The 21,927-nt window shown below is 54.1% G+C and overlaps 1 protein-coding gene across 1 annotated transcript; it reads right to left on the reverse strand.

Moving 5' to 3' along the window:
* Window positions 1-2,227: 2,227 nt before the first annotated feature.
* Window positions 2,228-9,278, reverse strand: bmf1 (BCL2 modifying factor 1). Its single transcript, XM_037487501.2, has 4 exons — window positions 9,065-9,278; window positions 7,199-7,405; window positions 6,399-6,610; window positions 2,228-2,354 (listed from the first exon to the last, which is right to left on the reverse strand). The coding sequence occupies exons 2-4, from the start codon at window positions 7,377-7,379 to the stop codon at window positions 2,238-2,240; spliced, it is 510 nt and encodes a 169-aa protein (XP_037343398.2). The 5' UTR covers window positions 7,380-7,405; window positions 9,065-9,278; the 3' UTR covers window positions 2,228-2,237.
* Between the last annotated feature and the right edge of the window lie 12,649 nt (window positions 9,279-21,927).

Consider the following 21,927-nt stretch of genomic DNA (forward strand, 5'->3'; position numbering starts at 1 on the left):
CACACAGGTGTATACAGTAGAAATGGGACATTTGTACATTTCCAAAAAAAAAAAAAAAAAAGTTACAAAAAGAAGAACGAAGCGATGAAGCCAAGTGATAAAAGGAGAAGCGCAAAGAGGAAGTCGTGAGGCGACGGTGAGGCGGGGGCCGCAGGGACTGGCTCAGCGTTCACAATCCGCAGGAAACTACGACCGCATTCAGTGCACCTCACACGCCCCCCGCTGCACGCCCAGCGCCCCCCCCCCCCCCCCCGTCACCTCGCTCCTCCTGTACCTTTACGCGCTTTGAGCACCTATTTTTTTATCTGGGGGGGGGGGGGGGGGGGGTCTGAAATAAAAGTGAGAGAACTGACACCTTGGACGGTTGCTCGGGGGCCAATAAAAAACGCTCTCCTTCGGACCGCCTGACGGCTTCTCGAAGGTCACCAGTAGCCGACTGTAGTCTGTCCCTGAGAAATCTTTGACAGAATGAGAGGAAACCCTAAAGTACGCAGTGATAAACTAGACACGTGGTAAGGGGCCGGTAACCACGGACCCCACAGTGTTCTGCCCCCCCCCCCCGGGGGTCCACAGCAACGGGAAATATAACAAACAGCATCTTCAACAGTGTCTTTTAAACATATTCATATTTCAACAATAGTTACAGTCTTTCTCCCACCCCCCCCTATTTTTGTCAGCCGAGTGGTTTTATCTACTAAGAAAATGTCCCGATTGTGGATCTGAGCACCGAAAGGCGACGGGAGGGAAACCACGTCGAAGGAAGCCTGAGACCATGTGCTTCACAGATTGATTTTGCAGTTTTCTTCGGTGTTCCCAAAAACACAAAATCCCAGACTGCAAAGAGGCCTCGGGGTTATTTGCCATCGGGACACAAGAGTGAATAAATCTAAAAAAGAGAAACGCGATACAAAGCCGTAAGTTGTAAAGCCTTCGCGTGAGACAGACAGTCCGAGCTGGTGAAGGAGTGTACGGCTAGTGCAAAAACAGTGGATCCACAGCTCCACTTCAAGGGCACGGAGGTCCGGAAACAATAAAAAAAAAAAACGAAAAGTAACACTTGGAAAAACAAGAGGGGAAGACGTTGGAATTAGCATCTGGATTGTGAATTTAAAAAAAAAAAAAATCACCCCGTTGGGGGGTTTGGCGTTGGTGGACGGGTGCTTCGACCTCTGAACACGCATCGACCCAAAGTCAGCGCCGCCTCACTTTAACCTAAATATGCCCCCCCCCCCAGGCCTTCTGCAGCCGGATGGAGCAAAACAACAGGCCTTACACCCGCCGACGTAACTCCTGGCGCTGTGATGTATTGCGGCATGAGGGATTTACCACTGTTTGCTTAAAATGTTCGAAATATTATATATACCAAATAGGTCGCCAGTATCAATTACCAATTCCTAATAAATAAAAAAAAAAAAAACAGCTGCTGTGTTTGAGCAGTCACTGATGGTTCAGTACCTGAGCTGTGAGTCCTCTCATGTTGGACATGTCGCACCTTAATTAATGAGCACGTCAAAGAAAGCAGTTTGGATCAAAATTAAAGTGAGCAGACTTTTACCACGTGCAGAAAGTTTGTTCTGGGGGGGGGGGGGGTGTGTGGCGGGGGGGGACGGGAGGGGGGGTTGTGTTCAAACGTAATACCATACTAAAAGAAGATGGAGGAGTAACAAAACACAAAGCAAAATAAAGAAATATAAAAAGGTTCCATTGAGGTGACGTGCAAAATGCTTTGTTCTGAGAAGTTGCCTCTTTGGAAAATAGTAAATCAACTTGTCTCGTCTCCTGGGAAACTTCAGGACAATTTAAACCTCGCGCCACATTTCCTTTTCCTAACCCGAGGCCTCGTCTCGCCTCGTCTCTGAAATACTCATCCAGCAGAAGACATTGAATAAGGCATTTCCCGGGGTCCGCGGAGGTTGATAAAGACGGATACAAGTGCAAAAAAAAAAAAAAAAGTACTGTACGAAACTACCAAACAAAATGAACATTTCCCCCGTGGAGGAATCTCGGCGCGTCGTGGCATCTTCTCAGAAAGAAAAAAAAAAAACTTGTATAAAAGATGGTCGTCTCCGTCCCGCGGTGACCGTTTGTCTCCTGTCTCGCCACCCCCCCCCCCCCCCCCCCGCCCCCCAAAACAGACCCGTGTTTAATTTGACAGTGCCATTAGGAGTCCAGTTCCTCGGGAGGGAGAGACGGGGAGACCAACCCGCCTCCCCCCCCGCCGCCGCCGCCGTCTCCTCTCACCTCCGTCCCGCACCACCTCCCCCAGCGACGAAGCCCCTGTCGAACAGAGAGCTGAGCAGAGCCACGGCCAGGCGCCACCACCCGCGCCCCCGGTTCCTTTGGTTTCGGTGATACTGAAAGACAAAAAACAAACAAAAAAACAAACATACAAATGGTTAGTGGTCTGTACGGAGAGGCCGGGTGGACACGGTGGACACGGTGGACACGGGGTCGACCGAGGAGACAAAAACCCAACAGTGGAACAAGCCTCATTAGAGAGGCCTCCCTTCGTGGCACCAAACGCATCCATCACTCGGGCCCACACTCGCTCTAATCTCCCTCAGCAGCCCAGCCAGGGGGTTTCAGGAGGAGACTCGCTGGACTTTTTAAGCGAGCCAATTGGATTGTGTGTGTAGGGGGGGGGGGGGGGGGGGGGGTATCTCATCCATTGAGAAGCTGAGATAAGGGTGGGATTAAGGAGCTCTCTGGACAGCACGGCGTATCTGCGCGGGAGAGGCGCAGCAGTCGGACGGCTCATCTGCAGACGAAAGGCAGGCTCCACCACGGCTGATAATGCCGCAGCTATTCTCAGACTCGCAGTTTTAACCTGAGGGGGGAGGGGGGGCAGATTTATGCTTTTTTTTTTTTCTCCAATGTTTTCATTTAACCGGTAGAGATTAGATATGGCGTATTGACATGGCTGTTCAGGTGGTGTCCAAACATTGACCTAGTTAGCAGCTAAGAACCGCCGTGGTGATAAGCCTCTCTTCGCTCTTATCAGTTGGTGGAGAACCTTGCAGGGTGTTGCATAAGCTCTGCCAGGTTCCAGCCGGCATGTGGGCACACAATTTACTACTGGCTTCTAGTTCAGAAGATTTAAAAAAAAAAAAAAAGTTCTTTGTTTTATAAAAGCATCTAAAATCTTGCCCGGGGATATTTTGATAACGACATAATAGCATAATGTCTGCTTCGTGTATACACAGTTTAATATTTACATGGCAGCCAGCTCCACATGTCTAAATTACACAAGAAACTGAAGCCTAAACTCCGTCAATAAGCCCAGCACCAAATGGAGCTTAGAGTTTGAACATTAGAGATTCATCAGGCCACAGAGTTTGAGTATTTAGCACAATCTACATGACTCTTTATGAACAGAAACTGAACGTTCCTGTGACCTTTTGCACTCCCACGCGGGCTGAGAGTGACACCCAGACAAACACACACACACACACACACACACACACACACACACACACACACACAGAGAGAGAGAGAGAGAATCATGAGTCACGCCACCAACTGTCAACGTGGGACTCGTGCTCTAAATCGGGGCAGCGATAGCGGCGGAGTCCAGCCAGATGTTGTCACTCCCGCCGACGCGATCCCGATGTTGCTGTATCGACGTGTCACGTGGGGGGGCAGGGAGGGAGGGAGGGAGGCATCTGTGGCTCAGAAGCTCCGCCTCCGGGCCTTTGAGATTGCAAGGAGGCGAGGAGTGCGATACAAAGAGCGGCGGTATCGGGTGTATGCGAGCCATGTAAAGAAAAAAATTTTTTTAAACGACGCGGCTGTGAACAAACATCAGCGCAGGACAATGATGGAAAAGTAAATATCCAAAGCTGGCTTTGTGTGTGTGTTTTTTACATTTTTTATTTCCAGTGAAGCTCCACCCTTCTCGCCCCTATGAGTGCTGAAAGGGAGAAAGAGAGAGAGAGAGAGAGAGAGAGAGACCTCACCAGAGCAGTGAAAGGAGACGAAGCCACAGACGCTGCGTGCGAAGCAGAGACACACACGCACACACACACACACACACGCACACACACACACACGATATTCAAACCGGCTTTCAACACCTCACGTCCAAACCACCGGGTCGAGTCGTCCCTCATTTAAAAAAAACACACAGGGATGAAACCAAACTCTGCTCCTCGCCCTGTGCGAACCGCGACAGGTCTTCCTGCCATTATGGCCTTGTCTCAAATGGCAATGGGGGTGGGCTAATGCCTGGCGTTCTCCGGGGACCCGGGCGTCCCCTCCAGCCCTCTCAGACTGTGACGAGCAATTTATCCGTCAGCAGCCACCGCCGCTCCTTCGCCACCTAATCCCTCATTTCGCCATGGGGCCACTTCACAGCCACATGGCTCCACAATCCATCAGGGGGACGCCAGTCAAAAAGGCACTTGGGGAGGGGGGGGGGAGGGGAGAGGGGGGCGCCGATGTAACCGCGATCACCTGCAGCAGGGTGGGAGTTATGGGAGGGAGAAGTGAGGGGAGTAGCCCAAAAAGTATGGGATTATCAATGCGTGATCAATCGGACTGGTTGCTGGAAGTAGCGATCATCGGCCGCAGTGCAATCGCACATCGCTGTTTGGGTTGTAACTCGTCACTCTTTTCAGCGGAAAGTGTATCACAAGACCTGTGTCTCCGTATCCTGTGTCCTGTGGGGGGGGGGGGGGCGCTGGTACCCTGACCGTCCTGTCCGCTGTTTACTCAACCAGTAACAGACGGCACAAGCCACTTCCTCATCCCCCTGACCCGGGCCTGCCACGGTTGTGCTTCAGCGCACCCAAGCCGCACAACGACACACAAAAACACACATGCAGACACACGCGCACGTGGACACCCTCCTGTCCTGACCGACTGTCTGACTGTCTGTCTGTCTGTCTGTCACTCCCACGATACGTGCGTCATGCTCAGCTGCAGAGGTGTATAAATAACTTAAATAAGGTGGAGATTGTCTTGCACTTCAGAGTTTGTGGTAAAAAATAGAAATGATATAACGTGCAGATCAGGGGGGGGGGAATCATTATCGGTTAATTTTCAAAACTCCTTTGCTCAAATACATGCTCATACCATCATTATAAACTCTAAACCCCCCCCCCCCCCAACCCCTGTGTAGACCCTTTTATTTGGGTGTCTCCTGAGGACTTCTCTTGCCAAGGGGAGGGGCCGACTGGTGACTCCCTGCAACCACAGCTGTCTCACTTTGTAGGGGGGGGGGGGGGGGGGGAAGCTGCCGAGCTTCGGGTTACAGCATGTTTACTTTCTCCACGCCACTTCTGCTTATTCCTGGACGCGGGAATGTGCACATGCACCATAGGCACCATAGGTGCATGTGCACATTGGACTGTTGTGCAACCACAAACTCTGCAGAGTTTTGTAGTTGTGTGTGACGCCTGTACGGCTCGCCGACAGGGGAGCCACAGTGTCACCCTGACCACGGCGCTATGTGTTATTTGAGTCCAGGCGTCCTCCACGCCGCTCGGCCCCCACGGCACGCTGAGCAAGAGAGAGAAAGAGAAATAACAGGAAGAGGAGGCGGGGGGGGGGGGGGGGGGCTGGAGAGGTGGGGGAAGGGCTGTCCTTGTTCAGCAATGTCTCTGGCTTGAGGGCAGGGGAGGGAGGGGGGGAGGGGGGAGAAACACTGGGCCTCTTTAACTTCTGCATGTGCGCTGTCTCTCCAAAACAAACATGGGGCAAACACAATGAAAGACAGCAGAGTTTTTGTCCCGCTTTAAATCCCAGTGGATCCAAATATAAATATATATATATATATATATATATATATAAATATTTTAAACCGTGTGAGTGTTGTGGTTAACGAGGGGACGCTTTCAGTTAAACTAGAACTGAAAGCTTTGTGGGTTCCAGACCGGCGTAAGCTGCTGTTGTAATGAGCCAAAATAATATAAAAATATAGCATCAAGTTTGACTCGACGGGTCGAAACTAAACAGCTCCTTGAAGTCCACATTGACACAATGCACCCAAGGTCATTGCACAAAGAAAAGCCTCCTCCACCTTCAAATGAGTTTGTGTGCACTACTGCCACGAGTGGCTTACCTTACAAAAGGTTTCCTGCATAAGAACGAATGAGGGAGGGTTCACATTTTTTACTTTCTACTAGAAAGTAAAAAATGGAATGAAATGACCGTCAAGAGTCTGATTTTGATAACACGGTTTCCTTCTGGCTTTGAAACTTTTTATTTTGCCAGCACTAATAACATCCAAATAACACCGATGTATTACTTTTGGTCACACGTAGCAATTAATAAGACTATACTTATACTCAAAAAAAAAAAAAAAAAGCAGTAAAAAAACATCTGGCCGGTTGCACTCAGCCATCAGAGCTCACGCCTGTGTGTCTTTGCGTTGGTAGTATTACACGTGTCCTCCTCACCAGTTGCAGGTGTTGCCGGTGAAACTGGTCTCCTATCAGCTGGAGCTTCTGGCCGATGCACGCCTCCACGCTGCGGCCCGCCGCGGGCTGCTGGCGCGGCGCCCGCTCCATCCCGCCGCCGCCGCGCTCCCCTCCGCTCCCTCGGGGCCCCGCTTCCTGGTCCCCGACGAGCTCGAAGTTGGCCGGGAAGTGCAATCGGAAACCCGCGTTGCCTGCGGAGAGTTCGATGTGCTGAGACTTAGGACGTTGTCAGCAGGCCGCGTGAAGTCGCAAAACACAGCGTGGGGTCGAATCCCTCGTTTTTTTTTGCTTTAATAACTTTCTCGGCTTTGTGCTCGATTGCTTTCTAATAAATCAAACCCTGCGAGTCATTGACACAAAAACACACAAAGAACTCGCGTGACAGAGATCTGAGGTCAGCGAGTTGTCATGGAAACCTCTTTTGGAATTATTGCTGGTACACGGCGCCCACGCAGCTTTACTGCCGGCGGTAATGACTTCCCTCGCTGGTCTCACGCAGGTGAGCGCTTACTGTCACGTGGCGCTGCCGGCGTGGCGCCTATTGAACGGCGAAGCAGCTGGGTGCACGCCATAAAAGCCGCCGTGATCACGACTACCGGGCGCCAAGGGGCCGGCTCAAGAGCGGCAAAACCTCGTTACCCGCTTCTCAGTCTCACATTATAGTTTCGTGCTTGGCTTTTATAACGCTGGTTATCACGCAACGGGGCGATGTTCCTTTTTTTTTTTTTTCTTCTTCCCTCTCTCTCCCTCTCCCTCTCTCCTTTGAGACGCAGCCTCACCGTAGAAGAGTTGTCTGGGCTCCTCTGCGACGCCACAGGGCAGCATGCCGTTGTCGGGCGGCGGCGGCGGGGGGGCCGGGCCGGGCGTCTGCGTGGCCCGGTGCTCGCACTTTACCTCCCTGAATGCGGTGCGCCAGCAGTCGGGGTCCGGCTCAAACACATCGTCCTCCTCGTCGTCCATGCGGGGGGGAACGCACGATGGGCGGCCTTGGAAAAAGCGACAGGGCGAGGACAAGGATTAATGCCACGGCACGCCGGGGGGGGGGGGGGGGTGTGCAACGCGTGTGTGTCGTGCAGCGAGTGGATGCATCAAACAGGCCTCCCCCCGCGCTGAGGATGATGGGAGCGACCTGACGGGCTGACCTCAGACGCAGTCATCGTTAATATAGACAACTTGTCTGGTTAATAATCACTGCTTTCAGATAAAAACCACATCGGGACAGGGGCAAGTAGGGGGGGGGGGGGAAGAGAGAGAAAAAGAAAGGAGAAAAAAAAAAAGCGGTCTGCCTTCACTTGTGGCTCAGAGCTCAGTGCTTATTTAGACAAATGGCCCCGTTCATCTCGCGCGATGAACCCACACGATCCGCTGCGGCCGGGGAGGCTCGGCGGGAGCCACATCTGCATGAACGGGGAGCCGGGGCGAGGAGTCGAATCTCTCGTCTGTTGCGCCCCCCCCCCCCCCCCCGAGGCGCTCGGGCCTCTCCAATAACCGTGTAATTGCTCGCTTGCAGGTCGCCGGATGACGGCGCTCTGCGCACACGCGGATGGCGCCTGGGGCCACGGTGTGGGAAATAGTGAAGATGCATGATTTTAAATATTTAAAAGCAGAGCCTGGAGGAGCACTGGGGGAGGGAGGAGGAGGAGGAGGGGGGGGGGGGGGAATCTCTCCGGTGACACCGATGCCCTCACGGCAGGTCAGTGAGTTATCAAAATAGGGCTGAAATTCAAGTCGCCTCAGCAGTAACCCCCCCCCCCCCACCGGGGTCAAAATGGAGTTGTAATACAGGGTTATGCTGCTACCACACTTCCAAATGAGGGTGCACGGCGGAGCGGTAATGACAGACTTTGGGGAGAACACCAGAGCCACTCTCCCTGCACTGGTCCGCTGTCAGCCAGCTCCCATTCCTTCACCCAACTCCGGCGTGCACGGCGCGTGCGTTCACGCCGAGCAGTGCGTGCATGCGTGCACGCGCGCGCCCGTGCGTGATGCCTTGTTTCAACAAACAGAGTGAGAACATGGAGAAGAAGGGAAAAAAAACTGGTGTCAGACAGTGGCTCCCCCTGCCGCAAATAAGCCTGACAAAAGGAAAGAGGAGGGAGGGGGGTGAAAACGGGGGGGGGGGGCAGCTTGTTATTGACAGCTTCCAACCGAAAGAATATCAAAAGACTCACGTCACGCCATGTTATAACATTTTTGAACGAAGGCTAAACGAGCTCACGAGGGCTTCCGCTGTGTGGAAAAGACACAAATAATAAACAACAGCAAATAATAAACAACGACGACGAAAGGAAGAGACGCGAATGACGTCGAGGTTAAAAAAGAGAGGCGACAACGCAGGTGCGCTGAGAGGGGAAAGAAACAAAAACAAAAGAAGGTTGGAGGATGAGGACATGTTTACGCGCGTTGAGGGGGGGGGGGGGGGGGGGGGGTTAGTACCGGGAGGAACCGGCTGTCACTGCGCTTCTCCGCGGACCGACGCACCGGACCTGCGGCTCAGCGGAGAACCGGGAAAACCGGTCAACTTCAAACCTTCAAACCGCGTGAACGACCGGCGGCGGCCAGGCTGAGGGGGTGGGTGGGGGGGGGGGGGGGGGGCGGCAATGTGCACGGACATTTCGGGGGGGGGGGGGTATTGAGGCTCTTACCGGAGAGATGGGCTTCGTCGTGAGGGTCGTCTTGTACTCGGGAAAAGGAGAAAAATTAAAAAAACAAAAATTAAAAAGAAGAAGAAAACAAAATTACAAAAATTTAAATTAAAATGAACACAGGTTCAATATCCCCGGCGCTCAAGCGGGTTTAGTCCGTGTCTCCTCCGCGAGGACGTCCATTCTGTGGGGAAAGAGCCAGTGAGCCGGTTGCATTTCGGGAAAGAGCCAGTGAGCCGGTTGCATTTCGCCGATGTCAGCGCCGAACTGACTCCGCCACCGGGGCGTGGTGCTGGGAGGTGGCAAATAAAAAACCCTCCTTTAAAAGAAGCCAGCGCGTCTCCCGTCCATCTATATACGCCGCGGCCGGCGCGTGTTCCTTTAAAAGAGGCAGGGGGGGGCGGGGCGGAAGGGGGAGGAGGCAACGCGCCGCGACCAATCGGCGGCTTTGTTTTTGTCCCGCCTCCCCTCCGCCGCGCATTCTGGAACACGTGGACAGGAAATTCCCCACGCTCATCGAAGTCAAACATTTTCATTATAAGCGGAAATTACCCGGATGTTGCGCTGAAAGTGGCATAGAATCTGCTCAGTATAATTGGCCATTTGTAGGAGAAATGTAGAGGAGAAATGTGTGTGACCTCAAAAAGGATGATAACTCTTGACGTCTTAAAAGAGGCTTTCAATGCATGTTGGCCCATCAGCCAATTTAACCTCAAACCGTTGACATCTTGACAGCTATCCACAGTGAGCCGATGCAGGTGCTGGTGAGCTGCCCCCCTCCCCCTTTAACTTTAACTAATCAACAAACCCCTTGGACAGCTGTAGCTGCCTCCCCCCCAGCCTTCTCTCACAGAGCACCACACACCTCCCCTTTTTCTCGCCCCCCCCCTTGTCCCTCAGCTGTGATCATGCCACCGGTGGGATGCGTGAGAAGTCACGGGTCTCTGCCCCCTCTGTCCTGCCTGAATTGGGAAAGACCTTTGGGTTCAGCCCTGGCCCCACCTGCGGCCTTTCCAAAGAGGAGGTGGGGGATCCACTGTGGAAGAGGGGGGGGGGGGGTTGTTTTTCTCGCTCACTGTGATATTGGAAACTCGATCACTTCCCGCATGAGTGACCAGTGTAAGCAACAAAAGGCGGAAAGATGTGGCAGCATTAGTTTGCAGCTTCCTTTTGTGCTCCGTTCCAACAAAGGAGACCCCCCCCCCTCCCTACTTCCAGAAAACACCTGTAATTACAGGACAGTCGCAGTCTTCGTCATAGACACATTTTACGGGTATGAATGACAAACAAAGTATATAGTATTTTATATTTATATATATATCATATACGTATAAGTCCTTCAATAACATGCATTCGTCTGGGATGTATTAGCATCTGAGAGTAGCTACAGAAGTCATTGAGGCCGTATGCAGCTCTCAGCAGGACACATCTGGGCCTCTGCAGCATAAATAATGAATATGGATGAATTCACTGCAGCTCGTGCCACCCTCGAGGAACATGGATTTTACATTTAGAATATTGTTGCCTTAACTAATTGAGCCATTTCTACCAGTGTGGCTTTGTGTTGATGAAAGACATGGCTCAAAGTGTTTGAGGTGCACACCCACAAAAATTATATTTAGACCCTTAAGCCGGGCAAAATTCTTACTGAAATGGCGATACACTTACAGCATGCAATACAGTGCCAAACATCTGTCAATGTCTCTTCCTCCAATGCTGAACAATCTCGTCATTGAGCTTGTGTTTGCGTCGTGGAAAGCAGCTGTTCATGAATAAGTTGTCATTATGCCCGACAACTCTGGGATAAAGAGAACTGACATCAGTTTATATTACACCAGAAAGTTATTTCTAAAGGGCATTGCACGCGCTTTACTCTCGCACAAATGCATGCACATCCTCGCGCACGCAAACACAAACACACACATGGCTGCACAATCACACGCCCTACTTCCTCCGTATCCTCAAAAGCCACTTTTCCCTCTTGAAAGCTCCTTCTCTGCACGTGCACACGCATCTAATTAGAAACACACACTGCCCGTCGCCCACCAAAACATTCCCCCGGCATGCGAATCCTGCCCGGAAACTGAAAAGGAGGGATTTCATTCGCTCCAACTTGACACATTGCATGGCAACCACTTCCCGACTGAGAGCCAGTTGGATGAAGCACATGCGGCACACTGACCCAATGACAGAGAGCATGCTGGAGCAGTGACCTGAAAACAAAAGGCGGGGGGGGGTTCTTTGCTCTGCCCTCTCTGGCGGTCCTCAAGTCAACTGCGGCCAACAAAACCCCCTTAAAGATATCACTGAAATTTTTGGCATTTTTGAGAAGTTCCCGCTGAAAAACAGCACCACATGATCCGAAGAGTCAAAGTCTGACACGGAGCAAAGATGCATATTGTAAATACCAGTAGAAACCAGATGAGGAGAAATCCTCTTTCAAAAATCTGCAGCTTGTTGCATGTTGCAGAGGTTTTATAACTCATTTATTGTCTCCACCGCAGTACTCGCATGTGAGTGAGCTAGAGGAAGGAAAGACGAATGGTGAAACTGTCTAAAGGTCCTCTCGGGTGAAGCCTGATTGAGTAATGCAGCAGGATAGGAGAGGTGGAGTGCGTGATTTTGCGCTTGAACCCAAACCTCTTGGATAAACGGCGAAGGTGAGGCTGGTTGTGTGAGCAACGACACCCGATCGGGGCGGCGTAACTGAGAGCGCTGACACAAACGGCCACCTCTGAAAGGGCTGACTCACACGTCCCTGTCTGGCTGAAGACCTCACGCCCTCACGGGGGGGGGGGGGGGGGGGCTCGCTCATACGCGTCTTTGTGGTTGTGGGGATCATCTCCCACTCAACAAAAAGCCACTCCCACAGAGAAATGTACACTGATGGAGCCAAAATATCCAGCTGCTGTGAATCAGTTGCTCACCGGTGAGAACATCCTCCCAGTAGTCTACATGAAGACGAAGACACCGTCACTCCTGTGAAACATATAGAGAATTGGCAATATTCTATATTCTTCTTGAACAAATGAAAATACCAAAATCAGCAAGTAAATGACATGTTGTCTTTTATCCAAAGCGACTTTCATTGCATTAAAACCCGTGCATTACATTGTGCCCGGGGAGCAATTAGGGGTTAGGTGTCTTGCTCAGGGACACTTTGAAATGGCACATGGGGCAGCCGGGACACCATCGCCCCACAAATGTCTTTACAGTCACCGCTGTGTGCTGTTTATTTTGAGTCAACCCCCCCCACACACACACAAATAAGACTTGTGTTCATCTCGTTGTTTGATTTATTATATTATATAGGAAAACTAAACTTTTCTTCTCGTGGGCTGAACCTTCGCTGAACCCGCCACCCTTTGATCTTCTCGCCGCGTGCTACGTCGGGGTTTGTATCCCCCACTGAAGTCCAGAGACACACGGACCGCAGGTTGTGCTTTCATGTCGAGCGAGAATAATCAATCGAAAAAGGGCCATATCTCCGAGTTCCCGCCGACGTTTTGCCCGCCGGCTGCTCGCAGGCAGGAGTGTCCCACCATCGCCCCCCCCCCCCGCCCCCTCCACCCGGGGCCTCACTTAATGAGGCCGACTGGTGTGTCAAGCCGCTCTGCTCACTCTTTGGAGAAAACGCGTGCGGTGTGTAGCGGCGGCACTTGAACATGCAAACCAGTTATCCCCTCTACACAGAGCCGCCCCTGTTTAATCTGCCCCCCCCCCCCCTCCGACATTAAAGCCACGGCACCTCAAAGCGGGCCGCGGCCTACACAGCGGCGTCCACGGGGCCCACGCGGTAAAGGAGGAGGGTGGGGTGGAGACTTGGGGGGCTGCTCCACCGTGAATGAGTCAATCTCACACACCCGGGTTACGACAATCCAAAGAGCCCTAAAAGAGCGCACAAAGGGCTTTTTCCTGCGCCACGCGGGTCCCTCGCCGCTTTGAAAGGCCGGCTTCGTCGTGCTTTCGGCACAAGGTCAGCGGAGATGGCGACGAAAAGAGATCAAATAAACGTCCCCGAAAAGGCTCAATATTCAATCGTTGTTTATCGTTCGACCATTTAAATAAAGACGATTACAATCAGCGTCGGCGGCTTTTCGAACAGTCAGGAGCCGCCGGGGGCCGCATCGGGGCGCATTCATCTGCGAGTTAATTAACTGTTGATGGCTCCGAGGCGGCCTGCTGCCGCGCGGAGGCCCAGCTCAGAGGCCTGGGAGCAGCGTGTGGGAAAAGAAGCATTAATGGCATCTATCATCAGCTACTAATTATGCTGCATGTGGGCAGTCGGATCCGGTTACAGCTTTTGGGCTCCAGCCACCAAACACTTAGCATTCATATTTAATCACACCTCATTATCCGCAACAACAATGCAGGAAGGAGACAGGGGGACATACCTGATACGCCGGACAGACACGGTCAACATACAGGGCGGAATAGAAGATGTCACACACGCACAGAGAGGCCCACCTGCAAGGACGAATAATAGATGCTATCCCCCCCCCTCTCTCTCTTCCCCTCCCCCCCGCCATCCCCTCAACTGGGCATTTGGAAAGAGGTCCCCTCTCTTGAAGTGACTCAACCTCTTTGATGAGAGGTGGTTCCCCCGATTCGGTGCTTTCTCAGCAAGTTTTTGTCCTTTCATGTCAGCTCATTTTTTTTCTCTTTTTTTTTTTTCCTCCAGCGTTTCGTGGTTCAAAAGAGCAGCGAAAGCAAACAGCGGCTAATCCTCCACCCTCACAACAGCCGCCGCCGCCGCGTTGCTGGGCTGTCGGGCTTAGGAGTCGTCGCGATGTCACACTCTTCAGGTGCGAGCCGTCTGATGTCGGACATCAAACGCGACCTCTGCCCTGCACCGGGGACGCCTGCGCCCCTTGTTGTTGCAGGTTGCAGGTGAACCGGAGCGCACGCGGCGACAGTCTCACCGACGAGCCGACGTGTGTTTTCACTGTTGCATTGCATGTGCGTCGGGGTGTGACTCGCGGCACCTGACGTGCTCCGAGTGCAAGTCCCGGTCTGTGCAATTCGTGCTTAACACCCGGGGTGCGGATGATAATCCAGCACTTCTTCCAGGGCCTCTGGATGGCCAGCGGAAACCGGAGAGGCCCTTGAAAGATGCAGGAGCCATTAAACAGAAAAACGCCGGCGATATCTTGTTTCCCTCGAAGCTGTGGATCAATACATGAATCTAAGCCCCTGTGAGGGATTTCTCCCTTTATGATTTGGTGAAAAACAAGAACAGAGAACTGCCCCCCCCCCCACACACCCGTCTTCCACGCGATGCTCGGCCCTTTCAGCCGCTCTGGGTTCAGAGCCCATTCGAGGTTGCGGAAGAGTAAACAAAACATTTGAGAGTCATTTGACCCCATGTGATGACAAGTAATCACTGTGTGACCTCAGACGCGGCCGTCTCTCATTTCTCATCACAGACTGGAGGCCGAGAGAGAAAGTCACCCACGGGGGGGGGCGTGCGCTTACCCCCCCCCTTCAAACTCCTCCCCCCCCCATACAAAGAACGCATGAATACATTGATCAGGGGAATTATCCAACTTTTCTCAAACAATATTGTTTTATTGATTTATTTATTTTTATAATCAAACTGAGCCTGTAACGGAATATGCTGCGCTGGAGGTGTCACAGGCCGCGGCACCTAAATTATTTATTCAAGAAAAGCACCCTGATAGAAAATCAATCATTCAATCCCGATCTGAAATTTTAGCCGCGGGGAAACTTCACATATCGGCCTTCGAGCGCTCCTTAATGTACACTCCATTAAAAATGTACACTCTGGTCATATGAATGTGCGTGTGCGGAGAAAGCGAGCGCGCGGAGTGTGGGGGGTGGGGGGGGGGGTCTCCTAGTCCGCTGCCTGGTCTCGGTCTGCAGTCTGTGTCCACACACACACACACACCTTCCCCTCATGCACCGTGATGAAGTCAGATTGCCTAATCCGCCGAAGACAAAGGGCCCGCCAACAAACAGCAGAGGCAACCTGTCGCCCACTTACGGGATGCAGATGATGCAGATGATGCAGATGATGCAGATGATGCAGATGATGCAGATGATGCAGATGATGCAGATGATGGAAAGACCCTCCGGCTTTTACACTGCTGCTGCTAATGGTCTCTAAGTGTGTTTTCTGTTGAATGGGACCTGGTCATTACGACCTCGCTCTGTGTTTTGCTGTGAGGGCTTTTCACCACTGGTCTCCCTCCGCGTGTCGGGTTGGCCTTTAAGGCTGTGATGTATGGAATGTATTCAGATGGGGGGGGGGGGGGGGGGGGTTGGGGGGATGAACAAAGGAGGATGTAGTTGTAAATATGGACAGATTATAGAAATCCCCTGGAATTATAATCCAGCTCACATGTAGCGGGGCGGGGGCCTGTGTTTTTTCCATTGGTCACGGGAGACCAACACTGCTTTTGTTTTGTGCTTATTGTTCGTCAATAAGCAACAATTGACAACAAGTCCAATTCCAGTGCACCATTTTAAACATGTAAATGGTTGTATTGTTTTCTAACAGGAGTGTAGGGGTGGGTCGGTAGGGCTCCGGACACAGACACACGATGACAGGGTGGTCGGTTTAAATATATTTATTTTACTTCCGCTCGCAGGAACGCCGCTCGCTCGGTCGGTCTTCCCCCCCCTCGCTCGCCCCTGCCTCACTGCTATAAAGGGGAGAGCACACACACACATGTCATTATCCCCAGGTGATTGTTATTATTTTCACCTGGCACTGTTCCCCGAGCCACTCCCCCTCTCTCCCACCTGCAGCCGGGCTGAAACCACACCCGCCACCACATACCCCCACCGCCCGACTTAGGCCGGGGAGCCGTCCGGCCTAGCTTACTCCCCCCCCCCTCCCTCCAGCGGGCGGGAGAGGAAGTCCGCCACGACCATCTGCGTCCCCGGCCTATGGACCACCTTGAAGTTAAAAGGCTGCATGGCCAGATACCACCGAGTGATCCGGGCGTTAGTATCCTTCATGCGGTGGAGCCATTGGAGCGGGGCGTGGTCCGAACAGAGGGTGAATGAGCGTCCCAGGAGGTAGTAGCGCAGGGAGCCCACCGCCCACCGGATGGCCAGGCACTCCTTCTCCACCGTGCTGTACCTGGCCTCCCTCTCCGACAGTTTCCGGCTGATGTAGACCACCGGGCGGTCGACCCCCCCGACCTCCTGGGACAAAACGGCCCCCAGCCCTCTGTCCGACGCGTCGGTCTGCAGCACAAACGGGAGAGAAAAGTTAGGTGTGTGGAGGAGCGGCTCCCCACAGAGAGTCTGTTTTACCTTCTCAAACGCCCGCTGACACTGCTCCGACCACTGGACCGGATCTGACGCACCTTTCCGGGTCAGGTCGGTCAAGGGGCTGGTGAGGTCCGCAAACCCGGCGATGAACCGTCTGTAGTAACCTGCCAGCCCCAAAAACCGCCTCACCTCCTTTTTCGTCTTGGGGCGCGGGCAGGCTGCAATTGCCGCTGTCTTGTCCACCTGGGGACGCACCTGCCCCCCCCCCAAGTGGTACCCCAAATACCGTACCTCCCTCCGTCCAACTGCACACTTCCCCGGGTTGGCGGTGAGCCCGGCCCGCCTCAACGACTCCAGCACCGCGTCCACCCGCCGCACATGCTCCGCCCAGGTGGTGCTGTGGATAATGACATCATCCAGGTAGGCGGCTGCATATGCGGCGTGCGGACGCAGCACCCTGTCCATGAGGCGCTGGAACGTGGCCGGAGCACCGAACAATCCGAAGGGAAGCATGGTAAATTGGTACAAACCATACGGAGTGGAGAAAGCCGTTTTCTCTCTGGACTCTGGGGACAGGGGAATCTGCCAGTAGCCCTTAGTTAAATCCAGGGTCGTAAAAAAACGTGCAGTGCCCAGCCGGTCCAGGAGTTCGTCGACCCGGGGCATTGGGTAAGCATCGAATCGTGACACGTCGTTCACCTTGCGGTAGTCCACGCAGAACCGCACAGTCCCATCCTTCTTGGCCACCAGAACGATGGGGCTGCACCAGGCGCTGTTGGACTCTTCTATTACCCCCATCTCCAACATAGCCGCCAATTCCTCCCGAACCACTTTTCTTTTGTGTTCGGGTAGTCTGTAGGGTCGTGACCTCACCGTCACCCCCGGGGGTGTCTCGATTCGGTGCGCTATCAGGTCGGTGCGGCCTGGCCGGGGGGAGAACACATCAGCAAACCGCTCCTGCAACTGGGCAATGTCTGCTCTCTGGTCCTCAGAGAGATGACCCTCACACGGGAGCGGGGTGGGATTGGCCGCTTTTGGCACCTCCGGCCCCAGGTCCTCTCTTTCCGATACTGTGGAAATCAGAGAAACAGACTCCGCCTCCCTCCAGGGTTTCAGGAGGTTGAGGTGGTATATTTGTGTAGCCCCGCCCCTGTCAGACCGCACCACCTCATAATCAACATCCCCCACCCGGCGTGTGACCTCGAAGGGCCCTTGCCACTTAGCCAGGAGTTTTGAGTTGGAAGAAGGAAGTAATACAAGTACCTTTTCTCCCGGTGTGAATTCTCGCAGCTTGGCTCCTCTGTTGTACAGCCGCTGTTGTCGTTCCTGGGCCTGGAGCAAATTCTCTCGTGACATCCTACCCAGTGTGTGGAGCTTTGCTCGTAGGTCCAGGACGTACTGGATCTCGTTTTTCCCGGGGCTCGGACCTTCCTCCCAGCTTTCTTTAATAAGATCCAGCACCCCTCTTGGTGATCTGCCAAACAGAAGCTCAAAGGGGGAAAACCCGGTGGAGGCCTGGGGGACCTCCCGGACTGCAAACAACAGAGGGTCAAGCCATTTATCCCAATTACGTTCATCGTCGCTAATAAATTTACGAATCATGGACTTCAGCGTCCTATTCATCCGCTCCACCAACCCGTCAGTCTGGGGATGATAAACGCTGGTGCGGACGGACTTAATGCCCAGTAACCCGTAAAGTTCTCCCAGTGTGCGCGACATGAACGAGGTGCCCTGGTCTGTTAGAATCTCTTTCGGGATTCCAACCCGGGAGATGACCTGAAACAGTGCTTGCGCGACGCTCTTTGCAGAGATATTGCGCAATGGCACCGCCTCCGGATACCGGGTTGCATAATCCATGAGGACTAACACAAAGCGGTATCCGCGTGCGCTCCGGTGGAATGGCCCGATTAGATCCATGCCGATGCGCTCGAACGGGACCTCCACCAGCGGTAGAGGCCGCAGCGGGGCACGCGGGATGGCTGGTGAATTGACTAGCTGACACTCCGGGCAGGACGCACACCAGCGGCGCGCGTCCGCCCGGATGCCTGGCCAATAAAATCGGGCCATTATCCGGTCTAGTGTTTTCCCGTATCCCATGTGACCCGCCATCGGATTATAATGAGCCGCCTGGAAAATCATTTCCCGGCGGCTTTTCGGCACCAGCAACTGGGTGTTTTCCTGCCCCGTTCGAGTGTCACGACTCACTCTGTACAACCTGTCCCTAATCAATGAGAAGTGCGGGTACGACAGTGCTACGTCAGGGCGCACCAAATGACCATCAATTTTTATCACCTGGTCGTAGGCTGAGCGTAGAGTATCGTCACGAGACTGCTCGAGTGGAAAATCTTCCATGGCGCGGAACTCGGGAACCGCCGGAGTCTCCTCGGGAGGCTCCGCCGGTTCCCCCCCTCCCCCGGCGGCGTCGGACGACCTCGCGTCACCGCTGAGCACAGCACAAATACCGCATGTCCCTGTCGGTCGTGAACGCACCCCCGCAGCCTCTCCCATTAGCGTGTTAAATCCCTCCCAATCCGTCCCCAAAATTACGGAGTGCGTCAGGTGGGAGCTAACCGCGACCTTTATTCTATATTTTCTCCCCTTGAACCTAAGTTCGACGGACACTATGGGATACTCATGAATGTCCCCGTGCACACACCTAATTTTCACCCGCGACGCTTCTACCAATGCCCCTGGCCGAACCAGGCTCTGATGTATCATGGACTGCGAGCAGCCCGAATCCACCATCGCCTGGCGTGTACCCCCCTGGATTCTTACCGGAACGCGGTACGTCGCTCCCGTTGGGTCAGGAAGGGTGCCGGGGTTTGCTGCGGTCGGGGGGTCCCGGTGTACAGCTGCCGGCGGCCGACGTGGGGCCGGTGTGGGCCGCTCCGTGGTCCGCTGCGGGCTCCCTCCGGCTGGCGCTGCTGCCGGTTGCGTCGCAGGCAGCGCTCCCTCCCGGCCGCCCCGTCCGCTGCGGTGCACCGCCAGGTGGTCCTCGGCCAGGGTGGTGGCCGCCTCCAGCGTCGGTGGCCGGTGGTACCGGACCCACGCCGCCGTCCGGGCCGGGAGCCCCTCCACGAACTGCTCCAGTACCACCGCCTCCAGGACTTCTGCCGCTGTCTCCACCCCCGTCGGCCGGAGCCACCTGGCGGCGGCGTCCCGGAGCCGCCGCCCGTAGGTGAACGGCCGATCCTCTGGCCCCTGCCTGGCCCCCCGGAATCGCCGCCGGTGGTCCTCGGGCAGCAGCCCCAGCCGGTCGACCACGGCCTTCCGCACGGCCGCATAGTCTCTCCGAGCCGCCGGGGGGAGCCCCATGGCCGCCGTCTGCGCCTCCCCGGTCAGGAGGGGCACCAGCCTGACCGGCCACTCTTCCTCCGGCCAGCAGCATGCCTCCGCCGTCGCCTCGAAGGCCTCCAGGAAGGACTGGGCGTCGTCCTCTGCCGTCATCCGGTGGAGGGTCAGGCCCGCCATCGCCGTCGGGCCCGGTGGTGGTAGCGGGGGTCCCGACCGCGACACCAATAGCTCCAGCGCCTGGGCCTGCCTCCCCACCTGGGCCTGGAGCGCACCCAGGAACTGCCGGTTAGCCTCGGCCTGGTCCCTCTGGATCGCCGCCAGCTCCCCAATCATCTGGCCCAGTGCCAGCGCAGGTTGGGCCGGCATCGCCTGCTGTCCCTCATCCGCCATGCCCCACGTTGGGTGCCACTGTAGGGGTGGGTCGGTAGGGCTCCGGACACAGACACACGATGACAGGGTGGTCGGTTTAAATATATTTATTTTACTTCCGCTCGCAGGAACGCCGCTCGCTCGGTCGGTCTTCCCCCCCCTCGCTCGCCCCTGCCTCACTGCTATAAAGGGGAGAGCACACACACACATGTCATTATCCCCAGGTGATTGTTATTATTTTCACCTGGCACTGTTCCCCGAGCCACTCCCCCTCTCTCCCACCTGCAGCCGGGCTGAAACCACACCCGCCACCACAAGGAGAAATAACATATTCCTGGAGTTGTTTGTCACTTCTCCATTACGAATGAGATCATCATCATCCGCTGTGATGCTCAGACACAACACCAGCGCAAACAACAATCTCTTTTGGGCGGAACGACCCCTTTTCCAACGACTGCGCCCCCTCCTTCCATTTATGGATGATGTCATTCTGATCGGCTTCTCTAATCCCCGTGAACGCGCGACCCAGGTAAGGCGGGGAGAGGGGGGGGGGGGGGGGCTTCTCAGAGGGGACGAGCCGACAACAGAAGCGGAGGGATGCAGAAGCTCGACCACATGCCAGCAGTGAGAGGTGACCGAGCGCTGACCCCCCCCCCCGCGAGGAACCCCTTTGATGCCGCTGCTATCTGCCCATGCGATCAATGCGCCGATAACTCACATCAAAGCGCCTCGGTGGCCACTGCGAAATGGGGGGGAGGGGGGGGGGCATAAGTAATAAGATGTCAATTATTAATGGAGGGGAAGGGTCCCCTTTCAAGTGCGGGGATGATTTAGATAATGGAAATCAAACAAAATCATTAAAAAAAAATATTCGGATGGTTTGGGCTTCAGAGCAGAGAGCTTCGAACCTGTACCCTTCACCGACCACATGACACCCAAAGAGTGTTCTTTTTCGGTTTGATTCATCTCTTCTGTTTTTTTAAGGGTTCAGTTTTGATTTTTGTGTTTTCACAGGCTGTGATTTATTGATCGGGAGTCTTGTGATAGATGAAGAGGACCCCTCTACGCGGTTAATAGACCACGTGGAGCCTTGCGTTGTAACCCTCAATGTGGCTGGAATGTGAAATATTCATGGGAGAAGACTCAACATATGGATTACCATACATATTTGATGTGTCCCACGTGGCCAAAAAACAAACATGTAATGAAAACATCTTCCCTCTCTGTCTTTTTGCCCTTTTCACTTTGCCCGCGGGCGACTAAAGAGTCTAAAGCTCAAAGAACGACGGCAGATTCTCTAATGAACCTCAGTGTGAGTCTTTCAGTCCACAGGAAAGCAGCTTCATTGATTCCCCAGAACAGACAAACGTGGTTCTCTCGCCTGGCAGAGGGGGGAGGAGGGAGGGAGGGAGGGGGGGGAGGAGGGGGGGGGGGGGACTGAGGTGGGATGTCGAGCTCGATGTTTGTTCAGTTCCACCCAACTGATCGGCGTAAAATCAAGCGCTTAAACCGCTGTTATATTTGCCTCCTTTGTTTGCTGGAGATGGATTTTAATATTCACTCCGCTTCGTCACATGTTGAGATTTCTAATGCTTCTAACTCTTTTTGCGATATAAAAAAAAATTATTATTAATATTATAAAGACAAGCAAAGTAAATCCCAGAGGCCTAAATAAGCAGCACAGAACATTTAAGCCCTTATTAGTTTGTAAAACAGCAATACATGTTAACGACTGTAAAGCAGAGGCAGTGGGGGGGGTTCCCTGGGGGGGTGGGGGGGCTCCCTGGTTGCCCGATCCAATCCCTTTGACGTGTTAATGCAGTGACTCAGGGCTTCAGCAGCACCCAGCGGGGGGGGGGGGGGGGGGGGCTCCTGGCCACCTGCAGCCCAGGAATGATCCCATGGCCCGGGACAAAAGGATCCCTCAAGGGGATGACCAGTGAGCACAGCAAGCCCCT

Source organism: Pungitius pungitius, chromosome 14 (assembly GCF_949316345.1).
Source record: "Pungitius pungitius chromosome 14, fPunPun2.1, whole genome shotgun sequence".
Classification (NCBI taxonomy): Eukaryota; Metazoa; Chordata; class Actinopteri; order Perciformes; family Gasterosteidae; genus Pungitius; species Pungitius pungitius.